Here is a 27,523-nt window from a genome sequence, read left to right as displayed (position 1 = left end):
TGAACCTAAAGTGTACAAGTGCGCAGACACGAAGCCCCCCCTCCCCCCCCCCCCCCCCCCCCCGCCTTGCCTCTTCACGTAAAGCAGGCCCTACACGGTATGCGAATCTGCGCAATACTTGCGCTCCTAAATAACTGTGCCACTGTTACGACACTGCAGTGGCAATTCCTGACCGACTGCTACAATAACTGGCCACATAATTGACTCTACCGCAGCCTGTTGTTGAAGTTAATTGAACCTGAAAGGAAACAGTAGACAACCGCCTGACCCTGATAAATATGCTTGATGCTTGATAAAATGTGGACAGCTTAGGGGAGAGAGAGAGAGAGAGAACAGCCAGGAGAAGAGGCATAAACATTGGTTATTTACGGTATACATACAAAAGCTGCGGGAAGTTACGCGCTCTCGGCCCTGTCGTGCAGTGAAGTGGCAAGGTGGGTGCTAACAATTTAGAGATAGAAGGAGACATTCGTCTCGGACGAAGAAGCTTCCTAAACGCAAAACGTTCTCACGCCACTCTGGTGAACGCACCCGGCCCTGTTTGCCGCCAGCAAGGTCGGTACTAGTAAGTGCACAGCTAGAAGAATACGAACTTCGTCTCCGACGAAGGGGAGACTTCCTAAACGCAAAGGAATTTTCCCACGCCTGTCGAGGCACTCTGGTGAACGCACCCGACTCTGCATGCCGCCAAGCTCGTAGCGTCTCCGCCTTGGAGCGCAGCTGCGTACGCAGCCTGACCGCCATAGGTGACGGTCATTGAACGATTGGACACTCGCAGGGCGCGACCCTCGGCAATGGTAATTTTTGCCGCGTGTCATTGCGTGTGGAATACGACGATAGTTCATACGCCTCTCTTTAGCTTCTCGGAAAGCTGTATACCTTCGCTGACTCTGCTCTCTCAGTTCTCTCATTTACAAGAGTAATTTGTAACTCACTTCTTGCAGTTCCGGCATGAGTGATGCGTTAGCACCACGAAGGGAAAATATTAGTTTCTCGTGTGATTCGTATTGCGTCGACTCACACCTGAAAACAGGAAAAAAAAAAAATCTGACCATTTAGGAGGAAAAACCCGCTCTACATGACAGAGGATCGTCGTGCTGCCGTAGACGACTTAAACCGTGTAACGCCCGCTTAATTTTTGGTCGTTTTTTTTCCCCCTTATGCGCTTCGCTTGTAATGAACAATTTTCCTGCGCATGACCTGTCACTAATGTCCTAAATGTTAGCTGCAAAATTGGAATGCGGTTATCTTCATTCGTGTGTGCTACGCGGAGTTCGTGTGTATAACCTGAAAATGTTCGATTAGAATTCCAACACCCGTAGCTGGTTTGTGTCTAATCGATCGTTTGAATTGCCGCATATTCTTTTTGCGCTGAACGTGCTCTGTGAGGGCTCGCAAGCGGGCGCCGCGTGACCGTCCTTCTTGATCATCATCTTGCAAGGCCGCTGTATATACGACAATGCATGTAGTCCGTACGCTTAGCATTTTTTGTTATCATTCAGCGTGGATCATAATAGATTACCTATTATTCGTAGCGCATCCCTTACGTCTCATGTCAAACGTATCATATATATATATATATATATATATATATATATATATATATATATATATATATATATATATAGGCGATGTTTGCCGTCGCTTGGAGCGCGACTCATCGCGGCGGCACTTTTTTCTTGTTTCGCGAGCTTTCTTTCAGGCTTGTAAAAAAAAATTTATGTTGCACGGATTGACCAACAGAAACCTAGGTCGGGAATTTTTGAGGGCGGTCTCCAATTTTGTCATTGACACCTTTCGTCTGAATATGATATTTGAGAAGTTGAATAAGTAATAGCAACTAATTGTGTAATTAGAAGAGATGCAAAAAAATAGTGTGACGTGCTCCAAGTGATGGCAAACAACATTACCTTGGGTCTGTCGAACTACGTGACACTTTCATATTTTTAAGCGTTGACAGAACGTACATGGCACGCATGATATATACGTGTGTAATATGTTCATTCACATCGCTTCGCGTTAGCAAACAGACGACCGCTACTTTTTGTGAACCCTGTTCCGAGGCAGACGGGTGGGGTGGGGGGACGTCGGTGCTAAGTTTTTGGAACAGGAACGTACGTAGTGCCCTATTTAATCATCACAAGTTATGTAAACACATTGCCATGCTAACTTTATTCATTTTGTATTCTCATCGTTAATAAGTAACAATATTATATTAGCGTCTTTAATATATTTTTAGCATTCGCAGTAACATAGAGCATCAAGCTCCTTCGTTAATACTGTAATATACTATTAATAGCCCTTTAATATATTCTCTATATCTTTACATTTTTTTTTCCTGTTTTGTAGAACTGTCCGATTCCTGGTCCATCCCCTAGATTGAGATGCCCGCCATATCACGTAGCAGCAACTAACCGACCTGGGCAGGTCGATTTAAGGCATCACGCGCAATATGATCTTGCATTTTATTTTTATTTTTTTCATTGGCACTTGGCAGGCAAGAAGAAATGAACCTGCTTTGTTTGTCGAAATTTTCATGTTGACAAGGAACAGAGCGCAAGACTTTCTATCCATGTAGTACATTTCTCTTTTACGTTGGACGTAAAAGCCTCAAAAGATTTTGCCAACGTTTACATAATTTCGGTTGCGTCTGAGCTGTTTAAAAGAGAGAGAGAGAAAAAAAAAACGGCAGCCAAATGTTACTGGTGCTAAGGGCCGTTGTCGCGATGTCGATTGTGCGGCAATGAGAGTCGAAGTGTTAAGGAACTAACAAGCACGTCGTCATGGCCAAATAACAGCGGTTGAGCTGGGCGTATTCAGTCTGCTCGCAGTTTTATAGACTCAGACCTAGAGCTGGGATCATTTTTGGAGCATGTATAGATGTGCTTGGAGATGTGTGAAGTGATGCTTTCCAGATAGACGGCGTGCATGTTTAAACAAAGCCTTACTTTCCGCCTGTAGCTGCGCGGGCCGGTTTCTGCGCCGAACCACAGACTGTGCTGTGTTTGTCGAGTGAGAGGAAGCACTTGGTTTTGAGGAAGGCACGGCTGCCACAATAAACGTAGCATGACGGCTTTTCTTCCATCCGAACGCGGCGCGTGGCCATCTGCCGCGAAAAGAAGCGTAGCGTTTAAGAGGGATGCTTGCGTTGATAAATTTTGCGATTGACAGTGCGCGGTGGCTAGTCGACCTTGCAGTAGGACGTCGCCGCAGATGGGCCGCCTTTGGAGCTCGTCCATCGAAATGCGCTCACGCAGCTGGCAGAAGTGCGTTGTTTCCGGCGCCATACTGGCGGTGCGGGTGCATGCGAGGCAGACGCTTCCTGAAGAGATCTCGGAGAAAAGAGAGCCGCATTCGGACATTGGGCTGCCGCGCACCCAAACAAACAAGCCCAAGGCGGTGAAAGTGGCAGCCGCCGCTGCGGTGGGGAGACGACCCCTCCTGTGGCGATCGGAAGCGCGCCGCTGCCGCCGCCAGTGAAAGTTTTTTCCGCGCGCGACCTTGCTCCACTTCCGCGTCCCAGTGGCCCAGACTCGCGGGGCTGCTGCTCTCCTCCTCGGCGCGCGCGCGGCGAGCCTCCTCTCTCGCACCCTCTCCCGCGCGCCGCGGCCGCCCATTGGCTGCCGCTTAGTAGGTCACCGCGCTCCTTTTTTTTATCTCTTCTTGTTTCTCTTGTGTTCTTTTTCTTTTCTCCTACGCCGCCTCGGCCGCTTTTCTTTTTCCTTTCATTCGCCCCCTCCTCCCGTGCGTGTGTGTGGTTTTCTTTTCTTTCCCTCGCTTTCCGGTCGCCGTGGTTCTCCGCTGCCTTCCTCTCGCCGCGTGCTACTTGTTGACTGCTGCGCGGCATTCACTATCGTTTGCCGCCGCGGCCCGACCGGCTGTGCGTTGCTCGTCGTCCCGCCCGTGCGCGCTCGCAACTTTGTGTGCCCCCGGTGGTGGCGTGCACCCCCCCCCCCCCTCCTTCGACGGAGAACTACTGCGTCAAGTGCGCCGGCGTTTTGCCACTCGTGCTCGAGTCGTCCGAAGCAGGCAGATACCCCCCACGCGCGTGTTCGGTCTCCTGCCACCGCCGGCGTGACGATTGTGTGCGCGTGTTGGCGTCTTCGGCTGCCATGCGCCTCCTGCCGGGTGGCTGACCCGCGGTGCGGCGAGATCGTCCCGTGCGCGCCAGTTTCCGAAAGTTGTGTCCGCGTCCGGGATTTGCGGGCGCGACCCCACCACCGCTGGACGCCTACCGCTTTGGATTATTTTCGCGCGCTCGCGACTCAACCGCCTCCAAGATGATGTCCCCGTTCATGGACGGCTCTCCGTTCTTCTACTCTCCTCCAGGCGCCGTGCTGAGCTCCTCGGGCCCGCCGCCCCAGCCGCCGCAGCACGGAGCTGCCGATGGCTACCCGGACGCTCCCGACACCAAGGAGGGCATCGAGGAACTGTGCCCCGTGTGCGGCGACAAAGTGTCCGGCTACCACTACGGCCTGCTCACATGCGAATCGTGCAAGGGTTTCTTCAAACGCACTGTGCAGAACAAAAAGGTCTACACGTGCGTGGCTGACCGCAGCTGCCACATCGACAAGTCACAGCGCAAGCGATGCCCCTTCTGTCGCTTCCAGAAGTGCCTCGACGTCGGCATGAAACTCGAAGGTGAGTCCGCAACTCTTGCCGCGAATCTGCCGCCGTAGCGCGTTGCTCATGGTCGCCCGGAGCGGCCGTGCGTGTGCGCGCCACGACCGGCTAAGATTCGCTGTGTGTGTGAGTGCTTTGCGCTGGCGGCGTACCGTCGCATGACGGCGGGGCCCACGCCGGAGGAAACCAGTTTCGCGCGAGACAGGCTTACTCAGCGCACCTGCCGTCCTCATGGGGGATGTGTGCGACTAGCAGATCACGAAGGTGGGTCCAGCAGCGAATGTGCCTCACTAACCGGCAATGGTCGGAATGGCGTAGCGAGGGAACAACCTGTTTGACAGTTGCGAAACGCTCTTTTTTTTTTTTTTGCGCGCGTTTATTAGCGCATTCTTCGCGCTAGAAAATTGTAGGTCTGTCTAGAGTACTATTTCTGTGATGTACACATGTCAGCGCTGCCTCATCAGTTAGGTACGCTTTGCCGGAGGTCTTTTTCCGGAGAACACAGCAATTCCGACTTACGATCCCTCCCCCACCGTACCAATTCTCTCGTCGTTCCTTGCGATAACCCCTCCTTTTCCATTCCGAATCCAAGACGAAGTGTTGCCTGTCACGAATTGCAGCGCTCATGATCGCGCGTAGCTCGTCTCTGCTTCGTCGGCTGCACACCTTGCAGACGCATGTGTGCGGTCGCCGCTATTCAAACCTGGCGGCGCGGAGACCCAGAGGGCGCTGGCGCGCAGTGTTCCGCTTTCCCTCGTTGGCACCCATCGATCGCTCCCTTTCACTCGTACTGGCTAGGGCTCGGGCCCAGAGCCCTCTTGGCGCGACCTAAGCGCGGACGTGGCCTCTTTTCGTCCCTCCCTTGACCCACTTCCGGGCGGCACGGCGAGGGCCACGCAACTGCTTTTTTACTCCGTGTTTTTGCTACGGACCCGGGGGCCGCAAGTGTCGGGCGGTGCCGGATGCGGTTCCCCGAGTGCCTTGTAGCGATGGCAGTGGCTGAAGTCCAATTCGATATAGAAGCACGAATGCGGAGCTTACAGCGACCGTTTGTTAGTCGTCCAGTGTTCGCGAAAGGCTCTTTCACACATTGTGCCACTCCTCCGCTGCGTCTGACCTTCCTTTGGCGAAAGCGGCAGTGTGGTACAGGACGACCTCAGTCTAAAATCGTATCTAAACTGGCCGGCAGTACAATGAGTCGAGGGGAGAATATCGTGGATTTTTGTCGATCGGCGATTAGTTGAGACAGGGATGACCTACATTTGGTGGCCACTTAGGGACGTAATCTCGTATCGATGTTTCCTTTTTTTTTTTCGAGGCAAGATTAAGATTCAAGTGTATGTAGTTAACTGAATTGTCGAAACGTTGAATTCTGAGTCACTGCTTGAGCCGGAGTTTAAGAAGTAAAAAAAAAAAAAGGATCTTGCTTTTTTGTATGTGTGTGGCGCGGCTCCTGCGGTAAGGAAATCGTTCGCATTGGCATCAGTTCGCAGTGACTCGCGCTGCTGACTTCACCTCAGCCACGCGCGCCGCCTTTTTAGATAGTCAACGGGCAGGTGCTAGGTGGCAGCAGGCTCCCCCGCCGGGGCCACGTGCTCGCGGAGGACGGCGCCTTATCGGCCGACCCGCGGCGTCTTGTGCGTCCCGCATTCATTCGCCGCTGCTCCTGGCGCGGTCCGTGCGTGCCCCACGTCGCTTGTTAGGCGCCGCCGGCGAATTCGGTTCACGCCGCGCGGTCCGTGCGACGCTGGCAGTTGCGGCGAACGTGGACTGCATGAGGTTTGGTGCGAGCTTGAGAAGCGATTCCAGCGTGGTTGTAATTGGTGCGGGGAAGGGCTATCGTTTTCAAGGCGCTGCATTGTTACGTTATCGTCAAAATTGTCAACCGCTTAGAGTTCGGCGCTCCTCATGCGAGAATCATTGCAGAGTGTGCTGTATACGCACGCGATTGTATTTGGAGAGGTTAAATTTTCCGTTACGCTGCCCTCCGTGAGGTGTCGGTTTTCGTCGCGCGTAACAGGGTGACGCGCGAGTGAGACACAGGACAGCATTTGCTGAGCCGAGTACTATGATGCCAAAATGGTGGTATTGTGTGCAACGCTGCTGGGGCAAATATTTCACGCGTGTACTACGCGAGGGACAGATTCTGGCGGAGACAGAGGAAAGTGTTCACTCTCTCGTTTTCATGAGCTGCCTTCCAAGCGCGAACTTTGCTGCGCCAGCGACCAAAGCTTTTAAGCGATTAGTTTGGAAAGGTCTGGAGGCTATAGATTACTTTTCTTAATTCTTTCGATTATATCTTGCGCTCCTTGGAGCTAATTCTCCGACAGATTTTTCTTTTATTATTCCGGGTTTCCCCCTCCCCTTTTTGAAGGTATGGTAATATTTCGATGGCGAAATGCTTCCCCCGTCAGACGCGATTATGTAAGCAAAAACACAAGCAAGTGGCAGTGCACGAAAAAACAAAGAAAACACGAAAGCACTTTTATCGCGCGCTCATATTAGCGTCGCTGCCGCCGCCTCGCGCAGGGCCCCGTGTCGCCACCTAGCGCTCAAAAGTTCCTAAAACGCCTGTCCTGCTTTAAAAGGGACTAGGAACCCCCTCACTCGTTCACTTTTCTGGCATCGTAATTTTTTTACTGGCCCGCTTTGTATAATCTATGCACCCCCTGCTTCTCGCCGATGATAGGATGTGGTCCCCTTGAAAGTGAATGGATGACCTATACTACCAAGCTTCAATATTGTCAGTTGGTTTTCATCATCCAATTCCAAATGTTTCGCTGACTTTAATGGAGAGCTTTAGATCAGGGGACGCAAGCCGCCGAGCGCCATGGTAAACAGCGGGCCGTATACGCAGGACCCGCCACGTAGTTTGCGCCTCTCGACGCTTGGGTTGCGCCTTGCGTCCCTTCCCGAAACTCTGTAATGATTGCACCCCTCCGTGTGTGTTCTGATGCGCTTCTTGTGGGTGTCATTGGCTCTAAAGTTGCACAAGTAATGACCGTTTTTATGGGTACATTATAGTATAGGGTACAACTTATAAAAACAGCAGTTGGCAGCCAAGGCACACGGACCGCGCGGGGTTGTCTTACTCCGCTAGCCAATCACAGAAGCAAAGGAATTCATAACTCATGCGGCGTTTTCAAAATGGCGTCGTACTTGATACTTCCGGAGCGTCCGCTGTTGAAGTCTTCAGCGACGGAAGCGATGAGGTGTGCAACAGACATGGACAAAGTGTATACAGTCTGAGAATTTATCTCTTCGAAAGTCCGCGGTACAGTTATTTCGTTGCTGAGTCCGTTTTACTCATGAAACTTCAATGCCAACTGTAGTGAAACCTGACAGTAAATAGTTGCAGCGAAGCGAGCGTTTTATTTCAGTTCAATAAAGAATTAGGCTTTCGCCATTCCACTATATCAGGCGAGGGAAAACGTATAAAATTACGCGCCTATAATTTTATTTTTGTGGTTACAGTATTATTTAGGTGAGAGGGAAAGTTTGAAGTCCGAACTATTTGCAGCTTCGCGGCCGGAGGAACAGTGGCCGACGGTTATGAGGGTGTGGGCGGGGCTTCACTGCAGACTTAAATTGTATCCGATTATGTAAAGAAACTGTTTGTTGGCTTATTTTGCCCAGGAGCTTTCTCCTGCGCCGCAATAAATAATGCACCGCAAAAATGGCAAGACTGTGGTATGATATGGGCTTAGTCTTAGCCTATAGCTCTACGATATGCTATAGCGCGTGCCCCCTTGTTCGCATGTCCAACCTTGCAACCCGTCGTGCTGCTGTTGCGCATTTGGCGGCTGTGGTCGAATAATTAAACGACGTTATCTTTTAGCCTTGGACAAGGAGGAGAGTAAAAAAAAAAAAAGCACGTAACCATGTGTGACACGTGACGATAGTGCTTGCCGGTCCACACTGCATGACCCTTGCCCATGGCAATGTATAAAACGGCGGGTTTCGCATTCCGCCCGCAATGTGGTATTTACTGGCACGGCGCCGTTAAGCATCTCTTTCCACTGCTCCATGCAAATGCAGAAGCTACATACAGTCAGAGAGCGAGCAAACAGACAACAGTAACCTCTGTATATGATATAGCTTAAAGCGAAGTGGCCGGCAGACAAGGACGAGCGCTTTGTTTGTGTGTATCTTTGCGCTGATACAGTTAGAATGCAATAACCATTGAAATTCCCCCTTAGCGTTGAGTGTTTTGAGTATCCTAGCCTCGTTCTAGCTCTAAAATTTTTGCTTTTTCATTCGAGGTGCCTTTTGGAATGGCTTATTGGCCTCGTTTGGGAAAAGTCTTCATTGACGCTTCATAGCTCGCCACTTCATCAGTTGTTGCCAAAATGCGACACGCAGGTCGAACACATGGCGCTCCTGAAAAACGTCATTTTTCATGCATTTTTTTGTTTCTTTTGATAGACAGGATCTCTGCCAAAAGGGTATGTGCAGCTTAATGTAAGTGGAGAATGGAATGCGTTTAAAGAGAAGGAAAAGGTACGAAGAAAGGTATTTACAGTGAATTTTATTTCAGCGTATAGATCGGAAAATTCTACCATCGGGTCCCGGTATTCCCGTTTGGAACCGTTTATTGCGCCGTATAGAGTGCCTATATATAGAAAAGCAGTGCCGTGCCATATTATTCCACAGTGATAAAAGGATGTCCATTGTTGAAGCTTACGCCGAAGTCTATCGCATACGATATCAGGAACCCTGGTGAAATCACCGTCATCGTACTCGTCGCCCTTTCTTCGCATGCGTGGTATTATGTACACTGTAGAAATTATCCAACAAAATAAGCGTACGCTATATATATATATATATATAATCAGCCGTATGCATACGAGAGAACCCAGAACTTTGGTTCTGCGCATCGCGCAGCATTGCGACTCATTCTTATTGAGTGCGCCCAAACCGTTTCTGTCCGCTGTGTCTGTTGTCGCACGTCGAGTTGCGCCAGAAACACAAGCACCGTTGTCGGTCGGCTTCTCGGCGAGCGCGTTCTAAGCGGTGCGGCACCAGGTCGAGCTGTCGCCTTTCTCGTGGGACTCGCCCTAGTTTGGCCCTCAAACAAGCGTGGGCCGCGGGATCGAATTGTCGCTTCTAGCTTTGCGTCCTCGCTGATGGTGGAGATGCCTTGGCGGCGCTCGGGTCGCGCCGCCACGAAGATAGACATTGAAGATATCGTGTTCTGCTCGGGAAGCTTCCGAGGTCATTCTTGATCGTCCTTTTAAAGTTATCTCTCCCTTTCTTGCAGCTCCGAAGCATTGATCTTCTCTCATCCTCAAAGCGGACCTATGGATTCTGACACGAAGTGATTTGCCGATCGGTACATGTACTGATTGATAATTGGAAGGTATACGCCGGGCTCTTAAACTGGCGCCGGGCGCTCATCCTATAGCAGTGCTGGGCGCGTCCAGTTGGATGAGCCACACGGTCGATCATTACCCGGCAACTTGGGCTGTTGGGTGACCTCGTTCGCAAGGGAACAAAACTATCGGGCCGTTGCCGGCCAGCGAAACTATCCCTACCAGGGAATCGTAGTATAGTGGTACACAAATTCCGCCGATAATGCTATCCAAATATTGACCGCTTACAGACGTGTGGCGCCACAAGTATGAATGTCGCAGTGCGTCGGCTTTCGCGGCGAGCACATGGGACTTATTTCCGGCTCGTTTTTTTAAGACGCGACGCTTAGCCAAGGGCGACGGCGTGTCCATGTGGAAATGGGGAAAAACAAATGTGTTCCGTGTGTCTAGCCCCGAAAGATCGCGGTGGGGAAATTTCCCGCCACTGGAGGCAGGCGTATGGCTCCGTTTTGCCATCGATGCTGGACGAGTGCGCCAGCTTGCTACTTTGGGGAGTAGCGCACACTTAGGGGCGATTTAGGCTGCAGAATTTGCGTTCGCCGAAGGGGCGCGTTTGCGGCCAACTTGGTTAGGTGGTCCTCGCAGCGCTGCTCCATGCAGCGTGTCGTTTTGAGATCGTTCTCTCTGACCGTCTTGCACGTTTCCTCTCACCGCGTCGCCCGGTCTCCGAAGCCTGTGCGGTTCCGCTCCCCTTGTGTTCTCGCGCGCGGACACACACGCTCGTTCGTTTTGTTCCCGTGCGCGCGTTTCCGTTCGGCCTGGAAGCAGCGGCGAGCTGCTGCGCTGTGTCCGCGCTTGCGTAACCGCCGCGCCGAGAAACAGGTTCTCTTCTTTCGCCCCTTCTCTCTCCGATGCGCTGACCGAGCCAGCTGCGTCGCGGGCGCGCACGCGCGCACCCGAGGCGCGCGGCCCTTGGGACCGCAGAAAACTCGCGGCCTGTCACTCACCGGCGGGTGTGTCGAGCCGGAGACGGCGGTTTGCCGGCGGCCACACAACGCGAGGGCCCGCTTTGACGTCGGCTGCCTTCGATGAGGGAGGCTCGCCTGCGCCACGTCGCGCCGATGGATCTTCTCGCGAACGAAGCAATGTGGACCAAGTGCATTCGCCAGCGTTAACGTTGCGCTCGACTGTTTACGGGAAGGGGGGCTGGAGACGTACATACCTGGCAGCAGTGTTTGGTATACGAATATTAAAGGTCACGCATAAGTTCTACAGTCAGCCATGTATTTGTGCTCCTTGCACTCTTTGAAAACCGAGCCGGTGGTAACAACCGCGTTGTCGTGACGCCACTCCTTTGGTGCCTTGATTGGTTCACACTCTGGTTATCGGTAATGAGCGTCGAGCGGATAGAAAAGGCGCGCGAAATTTGACGCATGAACATGTAACTTGTGTGCTGTGGCCGTAACGCATGTATTGGCAGCTCCCAGTATGGCGCCGCGGACAAGCGATGTTAAGAACGTAATATATGTGACGAAAAAAGAAGCTGAATACGGCGTCGCCAGCGCTAGTTCCACTTTCCCGATGCTCAGATTTTTACCCGGTTCGTTACAAATTTATCTGTTCCTTGCGGTGGATGCATTGTTGTGTTCACTGACTTTTGCGTAGCTCGACGGTGTACCATTGGTCGAACAAGAAGCGTAGCTTACTTTGCCCCCAGAGCCTCAGTGTCGTCTGTCTTCTTAATCGTTTAAACCTAAAGTTTGGCTCGCTGAAGGCATTCTTCCTGTTCGACCACTGGATTAAATAGTTTATAGCGCCCTCCACAGGCCAAGTCCTCGCTAAGAGGGGCACTGCTTTTGGGTGCTTTGCGATCACTGCGGCTCTATAACTTTTGATTTTTGGGGTCCTGTGATGGTGACGCATGATCGCGCGTCTCTGCCTGTCAACAAAGGCCGCCGCCGATGAGGTTATTTAGGGTGCATGGCTTGACCACTACCGTAACCAGGCTCGTTACCTTTGCGCCTGTTCTCGCTCGTGCCCTCATCTAGTTGCGCACATATTAATCTGCGTCTCGCGTATGCAACTTGTCTGGAGCGCAATGACGGTTTGACTTCGACTGTATCTCGCAGGGCTTAGAAACGAACCAGTGTCTTAACCGTTTTGTAAAAGCAAGTAGGGCTGTTATAACTATATAATGGCTAATTCCATATCGGATTTCTCGCTTAGCGGTGTTCAACGTGGTGTCGGACCCAACGACGAAGAGCAAAAAAATACCCCCCCCCCCCCCCCCTCGGCGCCAAATGAAGTAGCTCGGTCCAAACTATGGCTCCCGAATTTTATCTATATTTATGTAATTATCGCATTAGTTGCACTATGCATGAGTTTTGCTGGAAGGCGCTGGTTGAAGCTTCGTATAAAAAAATTGTGACGCTGCAGTTTTGAAGACGTTGGCCTGCCGGATGCTCTAGAAGCTCCTTGCTGTCACAGTTTGACTGATTTCGTTATTGTGTCCAAAGAGAATTCATTTACGTCAGAGGATCCTTAGACAAAGCCGAATGACATGTCTTGGTCGCGCTTTCATAGCCGTAGCGAGTTCTGAGCGGCATGCGGCGCGTAGCATATTGACGTTTTCACGGAGATCTCGCGGGCGCCGCCATGTTTGATCACGTGGTGAGGCGTCCATTGCTTGCCTTCGTGTTTACAATGGATGTGCATGACGACCAGTGTGGCTCAGCAAAGCTGTTTCGGCGGATATCGTAGACGGTGATTGGGTGGACGACGCAAAGCTTTGGTCAGAGCTTCAGAGGACGTAGACACTTTCCGTGCTCATTACGCCTTATCCAACAGCGCGAGGAGCGTATACGGTACTTCTACTAAAAGTGAAGCTAGAAATGTATGCCAAGTTGTCCAGTCTTTCGGCTCATGAGTTAAATCAGGATCAGTGTGTTTTGCTCTTCGTTCTTTATTTGGAAATCACTTTGAAGCTGACGCTTGTCATGTTTCTGACTCTGTAAAGTTCCTCGGTGCGGTCACTATCTGATGTTTTATTTTCTGCCTGTAAGTCGCGGGTGTGCTCAGTTGTGATAGATTTGTTTTTGCTGCACACAAGGCTTGGAACGGAGATATGCCTTTTGCAGTAGCCTGTAGCAAATACGTATTATCGCGTCACTAGTCACTCTGGACTGCTACGAAACGTTCAGCTTCGAATATTCGTGTGTAGTCGGTGTAGTCGCCGTCACCCATGCTTCGGCGCATTGATTTGTAGTGAGCCCATTCAGTTATTCTTAACACGTGGGCGACATAGAGGGCGTAAGTTTTCGTGTGAGTTGCGGTGGTTGTGTGTAGATAAAGTGCTAGAGTATACTTTGCCAGGAAGCGGTGCTACTCCCACTGTGTAACGACCCAACGTTCTGGAGTTGAAATCCTTTCTTTGGAGATTAGCGATACAGCGCTGGCAGAAGAGTGATTTTTTTTATCCTCGAGGAAAGCCGTGCATCGCGAAGGGTGGCCAGCAACACAGGCAGTCCTTAAGCGCGAGACACATGGTGCGATTTTGGGTGCGATCGGTCGTACGACCATTCGTATCGGCAGCCGCACTCAACAGGTTCTCAACCAAATCCGCCGCACGCGGCGCCGAATCGCACGCCGCGCATGCGACCAACTTGCAGAATATTGTCGTGCGACTGCCGCATCGTTCGGACGACCGCAGCCAATGACAGCGCCGGTAGCGCGAACGTCACGGCCACGTGGTAGACCCGGCGAGGCAGGGCCGGCGAGCGAGCGCCTCGCCGCTCCGATCATGTCTGTTTTTTTTTTTTTTTTTCCTCCCTGGTTGAAACGCGGGCCTCTTTCGCCGCTGACGGCGGCACATAAATCAGCAACAGTTTGTTTCTGACACGAAATAACTTATAGAATAAAGTGGCCTCGAAAGAGTGCGTGTTATAAAACGTTGTGCGAAATAGTAAATCGTTGGCGTGATTTCTAATCGGACGCGGTCAGCTCAGACGCAATCATCTATACGAAGCGGCTCGCCTGACTGGCGTGTTTACTCATCGCTACTAACGGCACCGAGAAAACTAACCGTATTTTCACTTGAAAGAAACATAAATGTCTCGGCCTCGGATAGACGGCCGGCGAGCTAGGCCTACACCGTCTCCTAGCGATCGCAAGCTCGCCTGGCATGTTCGTTCGCTTCCGTCGGCGCCAATGAAATCAAATGTGCTACAATTTAAGCGTGACTAACTGTGTACGCGTTGGGCCGACTAACATGGGCACTTCGTTATACGAGCTGCAAGCGATCGTGTCACAAGTGCCACTGGTGTCGGATTCGATGGCCGAGCGAGCTATGCCTGCCGGCTCCTAGCCATCGGCGACTGTGAACGGAGCCGTTACTGCTAATGCGGCCTTGCGGAAACACGTCTACAGTGCTCGCATAGAAGTGTTTACATTGTCATCGTTTGTTTCAAACAAGAGAGCTCTGCAAATACGTTTGCTTTCACTTTCTGTTCGAAGTTATGCAGCATTCCGAACTTCCACGCAGGGGCGCCGGTTCTGGGCGCCGGTTCTGGGCGGAGCTACCCGCCGCTCGGTCATTCGTGTCATGTGCCCCGAATCGCCGCATGCGGCAAGCCGCACAGGACGCGCCGTACGACAGATCGCACGGAAAATCGCACCATGTGTCTCCCGCTTTATGCAGCAGCAGTCCGTGGAATTGGTCACGCAGATTCACTCCATTCCTTAATATGACAGTCGCTGTTTTTGCAGCGAACCACTGCACACGCCGTGCCTCTACCGTTCCTCATTTGGCAGCACGAATGGAGCGCAGTGCCTCATCGAAACTCCCAGATACATTTGCGACAGCTGATCGCACAGAAGCAGGGTAGAAGCGGTTTCGTATTCGTGCGCTTTCGCTAAGCTGACGCGCGGCGCGCCGCCGACAGTGCCGTCTCATTCCAGCAGAGCAAAGTGCACCGCGAAAGGGGTCTAGAGACCAGACACGGGAGGAAGCGCGTCGCGGGCCCAGCTGCTGCCCCTCGTGCCCTCAACGCGAGCAGCAGCACGAGCGCCGTCACTCTCTACGCGCCCGCCATCATCTCGCTAAAGACGACAGCAGGTACGCTTCCCGACTAAGGGCACCTCCTTGCGATCAGCCTGACTATCCCTTTTGTATGGTCACGTGTTCCTTTAACATTTTAAGCACTTCGTAGTTCAGGATATCCGTCGCAGCTTTCTTCACGCGGGGCGCAGTCGTCACTGTCGTACGGGTGTTTTGTTCGGTCGCAGTTGTATTACGTCGAGATCACTTTCGCTCGATGATTGTAGGTGACAACGATAAGCTGGACAGCAGGCGACAGACTCGACGGACTCCAGTGCGCGCGCGTGTGCGTGGATGTTCGTATGGTTTCGACGACCTGAAGCGTGTAGTTTCCCAAATTGGTTGCGCCATTTGTTGTGCTCCCCCAGCTGCTTCTCTCTCGTTCCCGTGAAGGAGTCTTTCTCTCGGCCTTCCCTGATCTTGCTGCAGTTGTCTCTGTGCGGACTCGGCAGCAGATAGTAACAGCATTGAGCAAGCTGTCGTGCAGAGCTTGCTTGTCCGGCCTCGTCTCTCGCGACTGCTGCCCACAGCTGGTCACCGTCGGGCCCCCCAGTCAACGCTAAAGCAGTTACAGTATCAGATGTACTCGTGTGTTGATACACTATTACAGGCCACTCACGTGTCGCTGCACCGTAACGGAGAGACGTTTACTCGCTAATCAGAGCGCGGTGCGTGCCTTTTATTATTATTATTATTATTATTATTATTATTACTTTTTTTCTAAATCACCCAATCCCATTCTCCTATTCTCGGACCCGACCCACAGGGACGGGAGCGCGGTCCCGTTACTTGCGCCGTTTCGCTGCTGGCCCGCGCAGTGCAGCGGGAAAGGGAGAGCGCACTTCCTTCCGGCGACGCTCCTTTCTCCACCTCCGGCCGGCTTTCTCGCGCGGCGTGTTGTTGCTGCCCGAGTGCAGGGCTACGCACGCACACCGGGCGGCAGCGGCCTTTTTTCTACGCCGGCCGAGACGCCGTGGCCGTGTCGCCGTGCCCCGCGCGTTGGGACCGACGGTGAATGCGGCTGCTCTCCACTCTTGAACTTGGGTAGCGGGTCCCTTGGCGCTGGTCCCGTTTCGTGGCCCGGATTGCTCGGCCCGACCGACTTCGCCGCCGTGTTGTGCGGGCGTCCGCTGCTCCGTCGGCGGCTGCCGGCGGCCCCCATTCCGCCTGGCGGCGCGCGTTCATTAATCGCCGCGTCCCTTGCAAGTGAAATGTCAACTCTTGGGGCGCGCCTGGTTCGCGTCGGCGCGGCCGCTGTTCGACGGGCGGCCTCCGTCTTCCAGCATTTCGGCGCGACAATATTTGTCATCGAAGCGATATTTCGTTGATAATTCGAGGCAACTCGCAGTTCACAAGTGCAGGAGGACGGTCGCCTTTGGCTGCACGCCTGCTTAAGCATTGAGAAGCACCTCTATATAGGCGCGACAGCGCTAACCCTTGCTGCCCAGTCCGCATGACTCAAATGTGTGAACAGGAAGTACGCATCCGATCCTTAACGCAGTTCCTCCTCATGCCGAAGCCCTCATTGCAGTTGGTTGAGTTTTATCACATCTCCGCAACCGAACATAAACCTGGAGGCACCACTGTTATTTCAGTAAATTTTCTTCTCACCGTCAGGTATTACACTGCCTTATTTGGAAGCTTTCGAAGCACAACTCCTACTATTCCCAACGTCAACGTGTATCAAAGCCCTTGCAGTGCCTGCTTAGCGCTCGTTATGTTTGGAGTTTGAATGATACATGCCGCCTGTTTGCTTCTTTTTATGCATTTTAGCGGTGGCGTAGTAAACGGCACCTGTCCGTCTCATTATAGCCTGCGCACCTGATTTTTCGCCTTTCGGTTATTTACGATTCCACGGACGCGCTGTGTGTGCCCCCTTTTTGGTTTTGCACTGAAGCAGTTTTATATCCCCGCTGTATCTGAAACTATATGCTTTTTACGTGGCCCATGATTTTGTTGCGGTTCACCTTTAAGATGAGCGTTAAAGAAGTACGCTTGCACATTTAGGAACACCAAGTAATTATCGCAACAGCCTTAGTGATACTGGCAAGCTATTGTACAATGCGATTAGCACTATTAGTGCTGGCAAATAGCGTCAGTGGTGGCCCGATCAGGAACGGTTCGTCAGGACCCGTCATTTAAGATATGTAAGGTTTATGGCCATACGTTCACCAAGTATAAGATGTGTAAACTGTAAGTAGTAACATGAAAACCGTAAACGAAATCATCGATCGGATCGAATGTGTCAGCAAGACATATCGTGGAAAGCGTTCATTTTCGTATACGGCTGAACGAAAAAACTAAAGTTTCGGGTTATTCGTGTGTATTGTCTGCGACTAGTCGCGAGTTATGAGGGGGACAAATGCCGCGGAGCAGGGACTGAATGTAGAAAGCTTTGCATTTGTAAGTGCTGTTGACCATTGGCCGGCTGTTGTAGCTGTCCAACATCTCTGTCCTTTCGCGCAATTCTTATACGTTAGAAGTTTTCTTGAATATGGCACAGATCTAGCAGAGCGCGCCCAGTGGCCGATATCAGTGAAAGTTCAAAAGGCAAAGCGTATGCGACAGATTGCGTCGCGAGGCGCATTCTGCGCGTTCCGTTTTCCGGGTCCCGCTTCTCGCTCCTTATCTCTCGCCTATCTTATATTCGCGAACCATCAGCGAACATTGATGAAGTACTGGATTCCCCCTGTGGCCCCTCGAGCTTCTAAGCGATGCTTATCGGGTCTCGCGGCGTACGCCCTCGCAACGCTCGGTGGCCGATACGTTCGAACCGGACCCGATGCAATTGAGCGTGCATTGTAGGCCCATTTGCCGACGCTTCCGTCCGGTTCCAAAGCCGGGGCGATTGCATCCCTTTTCATAATTCATAGCACCGGCTTCTCCCTCCGCCTGCTCAGCCACGCAATGCGGGAGAAGCGACGCCGTCTGCTGCACGGCTGCGATTGTCTCGGCAGTGAGCGTGTCACGGAGAGCAGAGGTTAAGGGCCAGCCCGACTCGATTTCTTCTTTCGTATTCTGTGCTTTTTTCTCAACTTTGAGAAAATGTAAAGGAGTCGCGAATGTTTTGATGACTATAGCAGGAAAGGTCGATCGCATTTTGGCAATCCATAATGTTGTCTGAAAGGTGTATGCTTAGAACTGCCCCTAAGCTCACAACCGCGTAAATTGAAATGCGCAGGGAAACAGGATTATGAGTTATCTCTTACGCGTTAAGGCTTGGTGGTGGGCTAGCTTATTCTGATTCATAGTGAACGAATAGTAGTGCGAATCGACGAGGACGATACGAGAAGTCGACACACACATGGCGCTGACTTACACTGCGCTTATTTTCGGAAGTGTACGAAATATATAGCAACGCATGACACACGAAAATAAGGAAACGTATACATCAATCACGTGCCCGTATGGACACGTAATTACTCAAGAATGCGACGTTCCGTCGCTCTATATCCGCCAGCAACGCATGTCTGTGACCCAGAAACTCGACTTTCAGGATCTAATCACGCCAGCACAGGCACGCACTGGCAAACATAGAAACGCGAATGTGCGCTTACATTTTTAATTTATAATGTTTAATTAAAAAAAAAGAAAGATTACCGGTATGTTAAGTGAAACATGTCCGGGTCCATCGACCTTCTGACACGTACATGAGTGAAGAGCAACATCTTAATTTTCCTAAATTTCGCGACATCTATTGCCCCTCGTTCATGCTGCCCTTGCGTCGCGGGGAACGTTCGGCGGGCGATATGCTGTGGCAAATGCGCGCGCTTTGCTCGGTTGCCGAGCGGCCCACCGGAGGCGGCGACCAGCATTGGGATTCGGCGGCGGCGAAGGCCGGATGAGGCGATGTTGCGACTGCGAAGCGCGTGCGCTCCCCGATGGCCCGCTTAGATTGCGCGCAGTCGCTGTCGGGAGCGTGCGTTTGTACGGCGCGCACCATAGGCGCTCGCGCGCGTGCAGCGTCTCCACCGCGTGCGCATGCGTGTATGTGCGCGGCGATTGCGGCCCACTGTGGGTATGCGCGCGACTCTCTGGGGCGATCACTGGCGTTCCTTTTGTACCCCTGAGCCTGCTTTACTGTTTTTCTTCGCCCCCCCCCCCCCCCCCCGCGGTGCGTTGTCTTGATTTGTCAATAGGGCCTATGCATATGTACGCCGTCCTGGCTTACCTAGCCTCAAGCTTACGTCGTGATGAATGGGAACGCGCAATTCGCTCCGCCGGTCTTGCGTGCGGCGCCCTCGGGTTCAAGACAGTTAAGTCGCCTTTTCCTCCTTTCCCAACCCACGCAACTTGTGCGCTGCCGGCTTGCCGAACTCCGCAAGCTCTCTTCCACAGGGCGAGGCAGTTGAAGGGTTGTTATATTTGTATACACTTAAATTGGGTGAGTGTGGTTGTGGGACAAGATGGTCGGCTGACGGAGCTTTGTTTTTCGTACTGCTTTCCATCGTTTCAATCGTGCTGTTCCTTGGTTGTTGCCGGTAATCTGCGGCCGTCTACTGCAAATAATTTCGTGGCCACGGCAGCAAATAGCTGGCAGACTTCGATGTATGCCTCGCAAGCTCGCATCGCCCTCTGTAGTACATTTCCCGCTTGATGTGCAACCTTTGAAAAGAGCACAACATCGCGCCTCCCCCTGGAGTGCTGGACGAGGTTATCAGCCTCTGCTGCAATATGCGTTGTATCGAACTCTACAGGCCCGCATGATTTTCCGAAATGAGCCCACGAGTGGCTCGTAGAAACCTTTAACGCCCCGTCACAGACACGGCTCTTCCATTCGGAACGGTTAGCGCTTTAGATTCTCGCGATTACAGAAGCTCTTAGATGCAGCGGCAGACGCCGGAGTACGCCACGAGGCTCTCCGTGGCCTCACGAACGCCGGGCCCGCGCGAAGCGCAGCTACAAAAGTCAAGAAGCAAAAAACAAAAAGCTGTCTTTCCGAGAACGCCGGAGGTCCGCCTTCCTGAGCGACTTCTCTTTCGTAGCGGCGGGCGAAGACGAGGAAACTGCGCGCTGCCCGCTTCCCGAAAGGGGGGCGAAAGTTACGTGGCGCAGCGGTGTTACGTGAGCTCCGGCGGCGTTGCGTCGACGGGAACCGCCGAGAGAGAGAGGAGCGCTGGAAAGCGCCTTCTGCCCCCCCTCCCCCAGCTCTCGCTGGAGCGCTGCCGCCAGCAGTGGCGGCGAGGCGCCGTCGTTCGTGCTATCCGGTCGGCGCTGCGCGGCGCTCAGCGGGTAGGCAGCGGCGGCGAGTGGGGCAGGCCGGCGCCGAAGTGGGCCAAGTGTGGAAATAATGTGCCGTCCGACCGTCAAGTGCAGGAGACTGGAACGAACCTGCCGCTGCTGCTGATGTAGCCACTCGCCCCCTCTCTCCTGGATGGCGGAGGAACAGGCGGACGCGTGGAGCAGATTACGTCACAGGGCGAGAGAGCGCTGTTGTTGCTCGCCGGTGAGGCCGATCTCGAGAGCGGGCGAAAACGGGACTTCCCTGGCTGGCTTTCGATTCGATGGCTCAACCGCGCTGGAAAAGTTTTGTGTCATAGTGAACGCTTTCTGCTTGCCCCTTGATGCTTTTCACGTCGGGAAAAAAAAAAAAAAATGCCGCTCGCTCAGTGACCGCGCTGATCGTGAGTTAAGATAAAAATCTTGGGTTTTCCGCCTATGCTCGTATGGGAGAGAGAGAAATGTTTAATCATATCTGGTTAGCTTAACGACCGGCCTGGCATTGCTACTCCCAAGACAGATATTGGTAAAACGCGGCGCAGGCGTTGTCTATGTGGTAGTGCTGGCCAGCCCTAAAAGACTCAAGGCCCGTTGTTGTAAGAGGAACAGATCACGAAAAGAACTAGGAAGTGTAGGGCCATATATTTAGTATTGGCTATACGGGTGAAATACCGCGCCCTAAATACACAACACACGTGTATCTGTAGGAACGCCTTTTGGAATTCCCCACCTCTGGAAAAGCAGAAACTGCATACCAGAAATCCGTACTACAGTTAGGTTGTGGTATAAACCAGAAATGAAGCATATACGAAACGTGGCTTTGAGGTTCCCGCGTTTAACTCTTCGACACGTCGTGTGATTTGGACAAGGTCTTGTCGGAGCTAGCTAGTAGGTTTTCGACAAGCCATGACTACATTGCTTTCTAAATGAACCACTTACTCAACCTAGTGACTTTTGAGTATGTTTGAAAACGAAACATGATGCTATCTATCTATTATACTATCCTATCTGTGCCACTTCCCTTTCGCTGAGAAAAATCGAGTACTGTTGGGTTGTAACATTCGCACCCCTTCCCCCCTCTCCCCGACTTTTTTTTCTTTTTTAAGTGTTGTACACATCGTGCACACTGGCAATTGTCGTTGTCGACTGTGGCTCGCTCGCTTCATTTCGCCAACGAGCCTAATTGACTGATTGGTGGAGTTGAGATACACGATAGCTAGGTGCTTCAATTTTTTTTTTTTTTTTGACAACTTATGAGCGTACACCCAAAGCGCGCTACACGAGAGCCTTTTTGCATTGCACCGTTTACGTCGGGTGTCAAACCCAAGTCCTTCGTCCTCAACAGCATGCACAAGAGCGCTATAGACAGGCCATGCCGTGGCTTGTACAAATGAGCCTGTACTACAGGAAAGTTTTGCGCTGTGCTCAGTGCGAAGAAGCGTTACATGTTTATTTACTGACATGTGCTTTTTGATCAGCTGATATCGCGAAACCTAGGCCTACCCGCAGACAGAACAATCGGCAGAGAATGCGCGGGACGAGCGTGGTGCAAAGAAGCGAACGCTGCACCGGCCGCCCTGCAGGCTCACGTGTTTCCTCGGTGCCGTTCGGTTATTCTCGCGCGTGCCATTAGTCTTCGGCCTGTCGACGTTGTAAACCCGCGCATTTTGTCATTACGATATTGTTTCCGTTCCTGATAAATATCTCCCGCAAACGCTTCGGCAGTCGATCAATTCATTGACCGCTGGCTCATTGTTGTAGCGTTCCGCGTTCGCCTTTTGTTCCGTCGTCGTCGTCGTGGTCTCGGGCTGTTGCCACTGCCTCGTAACGAAGGGCGGCAGGCCCCCCCCCCCCCTCCCCCTACGTCTACTCCTCCCCCTTGGGAAGAAGGTGCCGAACGCATCGCCGTTTTCGCGCGCGTGTAATTGCGCCCACTCTACCCTCCTCGCCACACTTTTCCACTTCCTCCCCCCGCTTCCCTCGCAGCCCATCTCGGCCCATGGGTGGTGAACAATGAGGCAATGTGTAGCAGTGTGACGGCGGGCGCACTTTGCATTAAAAACGTGTGCCCCCATCCCCCTTTCGTGCTTCGAGAGCACAATCGTTTATTCACTCGCCGCTGGTCAGGACTTCTGAAGACGTGTTTCGCACGTCGGGTTCGCGGCGAGTCTTTTGTGTAACTGTCAAGTATCGCATGCGCCGTCTAATACCCTATGCTCCGCAGTTCCAGTTAACTCGAGCCTTTGGTCTTGCTTTTCGCTTTTCGACCGTCTCTCTCTCTCTCTCTCTCTCTCTCTCTCTCTCTCTCTCTCTCTCTCTCTCTCTGTCTTTTTCGCAGCGCATGTTGCCAGCAGTTTTCTTGGTGTTTCCCTTTTTCTCTTTGTGGCCGGCGGGCGTCCGAAGCGTCTTTTAATCGCACGCGGCCATCTATTTATAAGCGACGCTATCGGTTATACTTTGCGCATTTTGTACAAACGTGTTCGTTTGCTGCTGGACGGGAGCCAGTTTCTCCGTAAGACTTCCGTCGTGGTGTTTCCTCTGCGTAATTTGTTATTGTACCATACCGGCCGCCTCTGAATTCACAACTGCTGACATTTGCGAGAGCCGATACATCGACGACGCTGATTTACTCGAGGTCTCGGAAACGTGAAATCGAACATACTTTTGCGTAATGCTCGTCAGAAACTTACCGAGTTGCATCGGTGTCTTAACACCGAAAACGAAACGATCTCTATTTCTTGTGGAAATCTTGCGTGTTCTAGGTACGTTAATTCGCCATTCGCCCCTTTCTGTACCTATCTACGGAGGCACTCCGCAGCTGTGAAAGCCGGCATTCAAAGCCCACGTGTAAATGGCGATTGTTGTACATAGATTACGAGCATCTGGCGCACTTAACGAAAGTCCAACTGTGCTATGTTACTCGAGCAAGTTGCAAGAGGCCAGTCTTCGGATAGCATAGCGCCAAATACAAGGCGCTTTGTTTAGTTGCAATTGACTGACGAGAAGAATTGGTCCTAGTAATAACAGTACGTCCTTTGGTCTGTAGATTTGGGCCCGCAACGGTAAATACTCTGTTTTGTGCGTTTTCTGTTTGTCTATGGCCGCGTGACAGGCGTTTCCTGTTATGCCCACGCTCTGCGTGTCCTTAGTAAGATTACCAAGAGTTAAGCTATCCTTTTTAGAAAGTTCTGCGCTTCTTAAGGTAAAGAAATGAATACGATGGAGAAACCGGTAATTTTGTTATAGGTATTTGTCTGTATATCGTGCAAGTCTTATAGCGTTGCTGAAAAGAATATACCCAGCGCATGAAGGAGTTGTACAAATCATACGTGGTCTAACGATTTCGAGACTGTGTTGATATTCCGTTTGAATACGAACTGGGAAGACTCGCGCCCAAATTCTGGCTGGCTTCACTGCCAAGTCGACGTTCCCAGTGCGTTCGTTTGGTGTCAGAGCGAACCGGCACGCCCTGCGGTCGATATTCAACACTTAGGCATTGTGTAAACACTGTTCAGGCCGCATCGGAGCTCATTTTGCATTCCCAGCGTTCCGGCGCCTGCCTAAAGTAGGGCCGTCGACCTCTGTATCTCCAGGAGCGTTGCGCGAGCGGCTTGTCAACAGGTGTGGTCGCGTGCGCGCCCTGTGCGCTCAGAATACCCCCTGTTTCGATGGATGTTGCCCCCGCAGGCTTGAGAGCCCGACAACTCCGGAAGCTTCCGCAGCGTTCCTCGCTGCACCGACCGCTCTTGCCGTAGGCAACACGCACCCCCAGCATGCATCAGCTTGAAATCGAAGAGAGGTCATTTTCACTTTCGGAGCTTTTTCTTTTTTCTTTTAATTTATTATTATTTTTTTATTAGTCGTTGCCATGGCGTTCTAAGCAACCTGCCGTGGTCGACTTTCTCTCCTGCCAGAATTGTATCAAACATGCCCTAAAAAGACGGGTTTCGTCACGCAATCTATCATCACTTTGGTAGGACAGCTTAACGACGCATCGGATTGTATCTGTGAGCGCTTGTAACCAAAAGGTCAGACGGTGACCCGCCGTTGTTTGGCAGTTGACGATTTCGTGTTTACCGCAGTGATTGCCTGATATTCAGTCTCTGTACACTGCTTACGTGCAGAGACATCGCATAGCTTTAAACACGCTGCAGCGCTGCCGCTCACGAGGTGAACGAGAGCAGCTTCTCCGACGAAGCAGGTTCGTTCGCGAGGTTCTCGCACCTGTGCCGTTTCGCAAAGTACACTGGCTGTCTCGTTGCTGTAAGCGCCGTGCTTTGTTGTTGACCTGTCTGCGCTTCCGGCCACAGCAGAGAGAGAGATTCCGCGCAGTGAATACGGCTGCCGCATGTTGGCTAGAACGCGCAGCTGCTCGGGGGGGAGTAGCGATGCGCCTGATTGTCTTGTTAGCGATCCCCTACACGTTTTTTTGTTTTGTTTTTTTTTTTTTTGGCCTTCCGCTCCGGTCGTCAGGAATGAATATGTTCCTGTCTTCTCTATTATTCTTTGTTTCACAAAATTGACGAAGGAGATGTAATCGAGCAACGATCTAGTACGTTTTGGTTTATCCACTTGACTTTCTAGAGGCACATCTGTTTCCTAGCGTTACGACATAACGCGCTTCATTTGTAAGTTTGCTTCTGACAGCGCATGTTCATGCTTGGTTAGTGGAATTTGCTTTTGCTTTGTCGCTTCAGTGGGAAAAGAGTGGAATCACCGGTGCTCTGAACTGTTTCTGTAACTTACCCTTTTGACGACCAGTTCCTACAGCTATTTATTTGTTCTCTCACACATTTTTTTTCGTCTATCGCCTTTGAATTTCGAGCGCCGAGAACGGCTGAAATCGTTCGTGAATTTTCCGAGCTTAATGTATTTACAGTAGGCTTTCACTGGCAAAACAGAAGATGTACCGAAGCCATGTATGCGGCTACAAGCAGTCACGTGTCTTTGATGGTGAGAGAGAAAGCGTGGTGGAAAGGTCAAGTTGACGAGCGTCCGGCGCCAGTGGATAAATTTATATGCCGATGCGCAAGTCTTTATCTGAGCAGGCTTTCATGCGTTAAAACGAACATTAAAATATTCCTCAATGGTTCACTACCCCGAAACGTGAACGCCTTGCTCGCGTACTAGTACGTCTGCCTCAGTTAGTCCGGCCTTGAAGTGTTAAACGGCCCCCGTATAGTGCCGGTGAGTCCCTATCCAGTAACCGCGACCAGTCTCACTTGCTGATACCGGACGGGGAAATTCAACGGCTTAGTTAGTTCTGCCTGAAACAAAGCTCTTGCCCATTCGACTTGTACTGTATGCCGTCAAACATTTCACTTCCGCGTAGAGCGGACTGCGCCGCGCCCTGTTCGTCCAGAAAGTTTCTCGCGGAGCTGGTTTCCGGGCGACGTGGTTGCGGTCGAATCGCCGCTGTGACGCTGGTCTCTCGCCTTCGCTCTCTGTGGCGCATCGCGCGCGTTCACGGGGACGAGTCGTCGAAGCCGTGGCGCGGGCGTGGCCGTCGCGTCGTCGGGGCGTGGTACCGCCGCCTTTGCCGCCGCCCGGTGCGGCGTGTAACGCGCGCGCTGCGCGGTGAATTTTTGAACAGGCGTCCCTTGGCTGCCTGCTCTGCTAGCAGCCCTTGCCGGCCGCCGATCAAGCCCCGTGCAACATTGTTCCGGCTGGCGCCGAATGCGGAGGCGCGTTTTTTCCCGTGGACGACGACGTGTCGGCTGCCGCGCTGGCGGAGGCTCGATTAATCACCGGTCGTCGATGCGTGCCTGGTGCGGTGTGTCCCATGCTGGCGGGTGAAAAATAGCCCTCCCCCCTCCCCCCTCGCAGCGTGTAGGTGTCTGTAATACTGTATCGCATGCGCATGAGCGCGGTGCTTCCTCCGCTGGCGTGTTGCGCCCGCTGTGCGTTCTGCTTCCATCTATCGGTGGTCGTAATTTCGCGCCTTCGCCCTTTCGCTGTCGTGCCTGTGTGTCGGTGCGGGGGTCTGCGAGGCGCAACTCCCACGCGCGGCGCTAATTGATAGACGGGCCAGCGACCGGCCGCCGGACCGGTTTCGCTCCCCCCCCCCCCCGTACCTCCCGTCGTCGTCGTCCCTGCGTGGCTTGTATGTGCGTGCTCGCGCGCGGCAGGCATGCCGGCGCCCGGTCGAATCGACGTGACATCGAGCGTGGACCAGGTGTGGGTAGGGTTAATCTGGAGCAGCTGCAGACTTCCTGCCCGCCTGGCTTGCTGCGCAGCCGAACGTTGGCTGCGCAATGCACGGGTGCTGCCAGCGTATAACGATGATGGCGGTCATGACAAACCAAGTCCCCGCTGAGATGCTGCGAAGGTAGGCTGGTGTCCAAGTTGCACGTTCGCTGCTTATTTTTGCGAGCGCTAGAGCATTTGCTGCGTCCTTAAAGCGTCTCAGTATGTGCTGCCTTCGTAACCTAAACATGACGAAAAGCTCGGAGTAGAACTTCATCATCATCATCATCATCATCATCATCGGCCTGGTTATGCCCACTGCAGGGCAAAGGCCTCTCCCATACTTCTCCAACTAGCCCGGTCATGTACTAATTGTGGCCATGTCGTCCCTGCAAACTTCTTAATCTCATGCGCCCACCTAACTTTCTGCCGCCCTCTGCTACGCTTCCCTTCCCTTGGAATCGATTCCGTAACTCTTAATGACCATCGGTTATCTTCCCTCCTCATTACGTGTCCTGCCCATGCCCCCATTTCTTTTTCTTGATTTCAACTAAGATATCAAAAGAATTTCAACAGCTTAGCTATAAAATAAGCAGTCAGTAAATTTCCAACATGTTTTTTTCTTAAGCTGCGTATTTATGTTTATTTCTCTTGCGTGCTATGCTTTAGGGCTACGCTTATTTATGCGTATTTTTGTTTATTTATATGCACCGCCCCCCAACCCCTCCACAACACTTTCCGTTTACGTTATGTCTTCGCTCGTAGCTCCTGCATGTTTTGGCTCCCCCTCGAGAAAAACGAGACCAACTCCAATCTTTCATGAATCGCCAACTGTGAACTGTAATGAACAAGTGCGACAGAAATTCTGTTGCGTGTGGGATTTGTGGCGTGTTCTGTATTCAGAAATAATATGCAGTGCCCAAAGGCAGATGAGCATATAATTACAGAGCTCCTCTAAACGCCTCTGTAATTTCTTAAATGTCATTCACGCCCGCTATGCCTTCCTCTAGTACCGCTAGTGGCTGAAACCTCGCATCCTGTCTGTCTTTTATTACGTCGTCAAAGCGAAGGGTCAAGGGCTAGAGGC

General features: G+C 52.2%; 1 protein-coding gene across 1 annotated transcript in view; it reads left to right on the top strand.

The window, feature by feature from the left end:
* ftz-f1 (ftz transcription factor 1) overlaps positions 1 to 27,523 on the top strand; it is a 370,978-nt gene that overhangs the window by 213,964 nt on the left and 129,491 nt on the right. Inside the window, exon 2 of the mRNA XM_075691415.1 lies at positions 4,330 to 4,641. Coding sequence (XP_075547530.1) covers positions 4,330 to 4,641 — 312 coding nt within the window. The remainder of the gene's footprint in view (positions 1 to 4,329; positions 4,642 to 27,523) is intronic.

Source organism: Dermacentor variabilis, chromosome 1 (genome assembly GCF_050947875.1).
Source record: "Dermacentor variabilis isolate Ectoservices chromosome 1, ASM5094787v1, whole genome shotgun sequence".
Classification (NCBI taxonomy): Eukaryota; Metazoa; Arthropoda; class Arachnida; order Ixodida; family Ixodidae; genus Dermacentor; species Dermacentor variabilis.
This window is presented reverse-complemented; position numbering and strand designations above follow the sequence as displayed.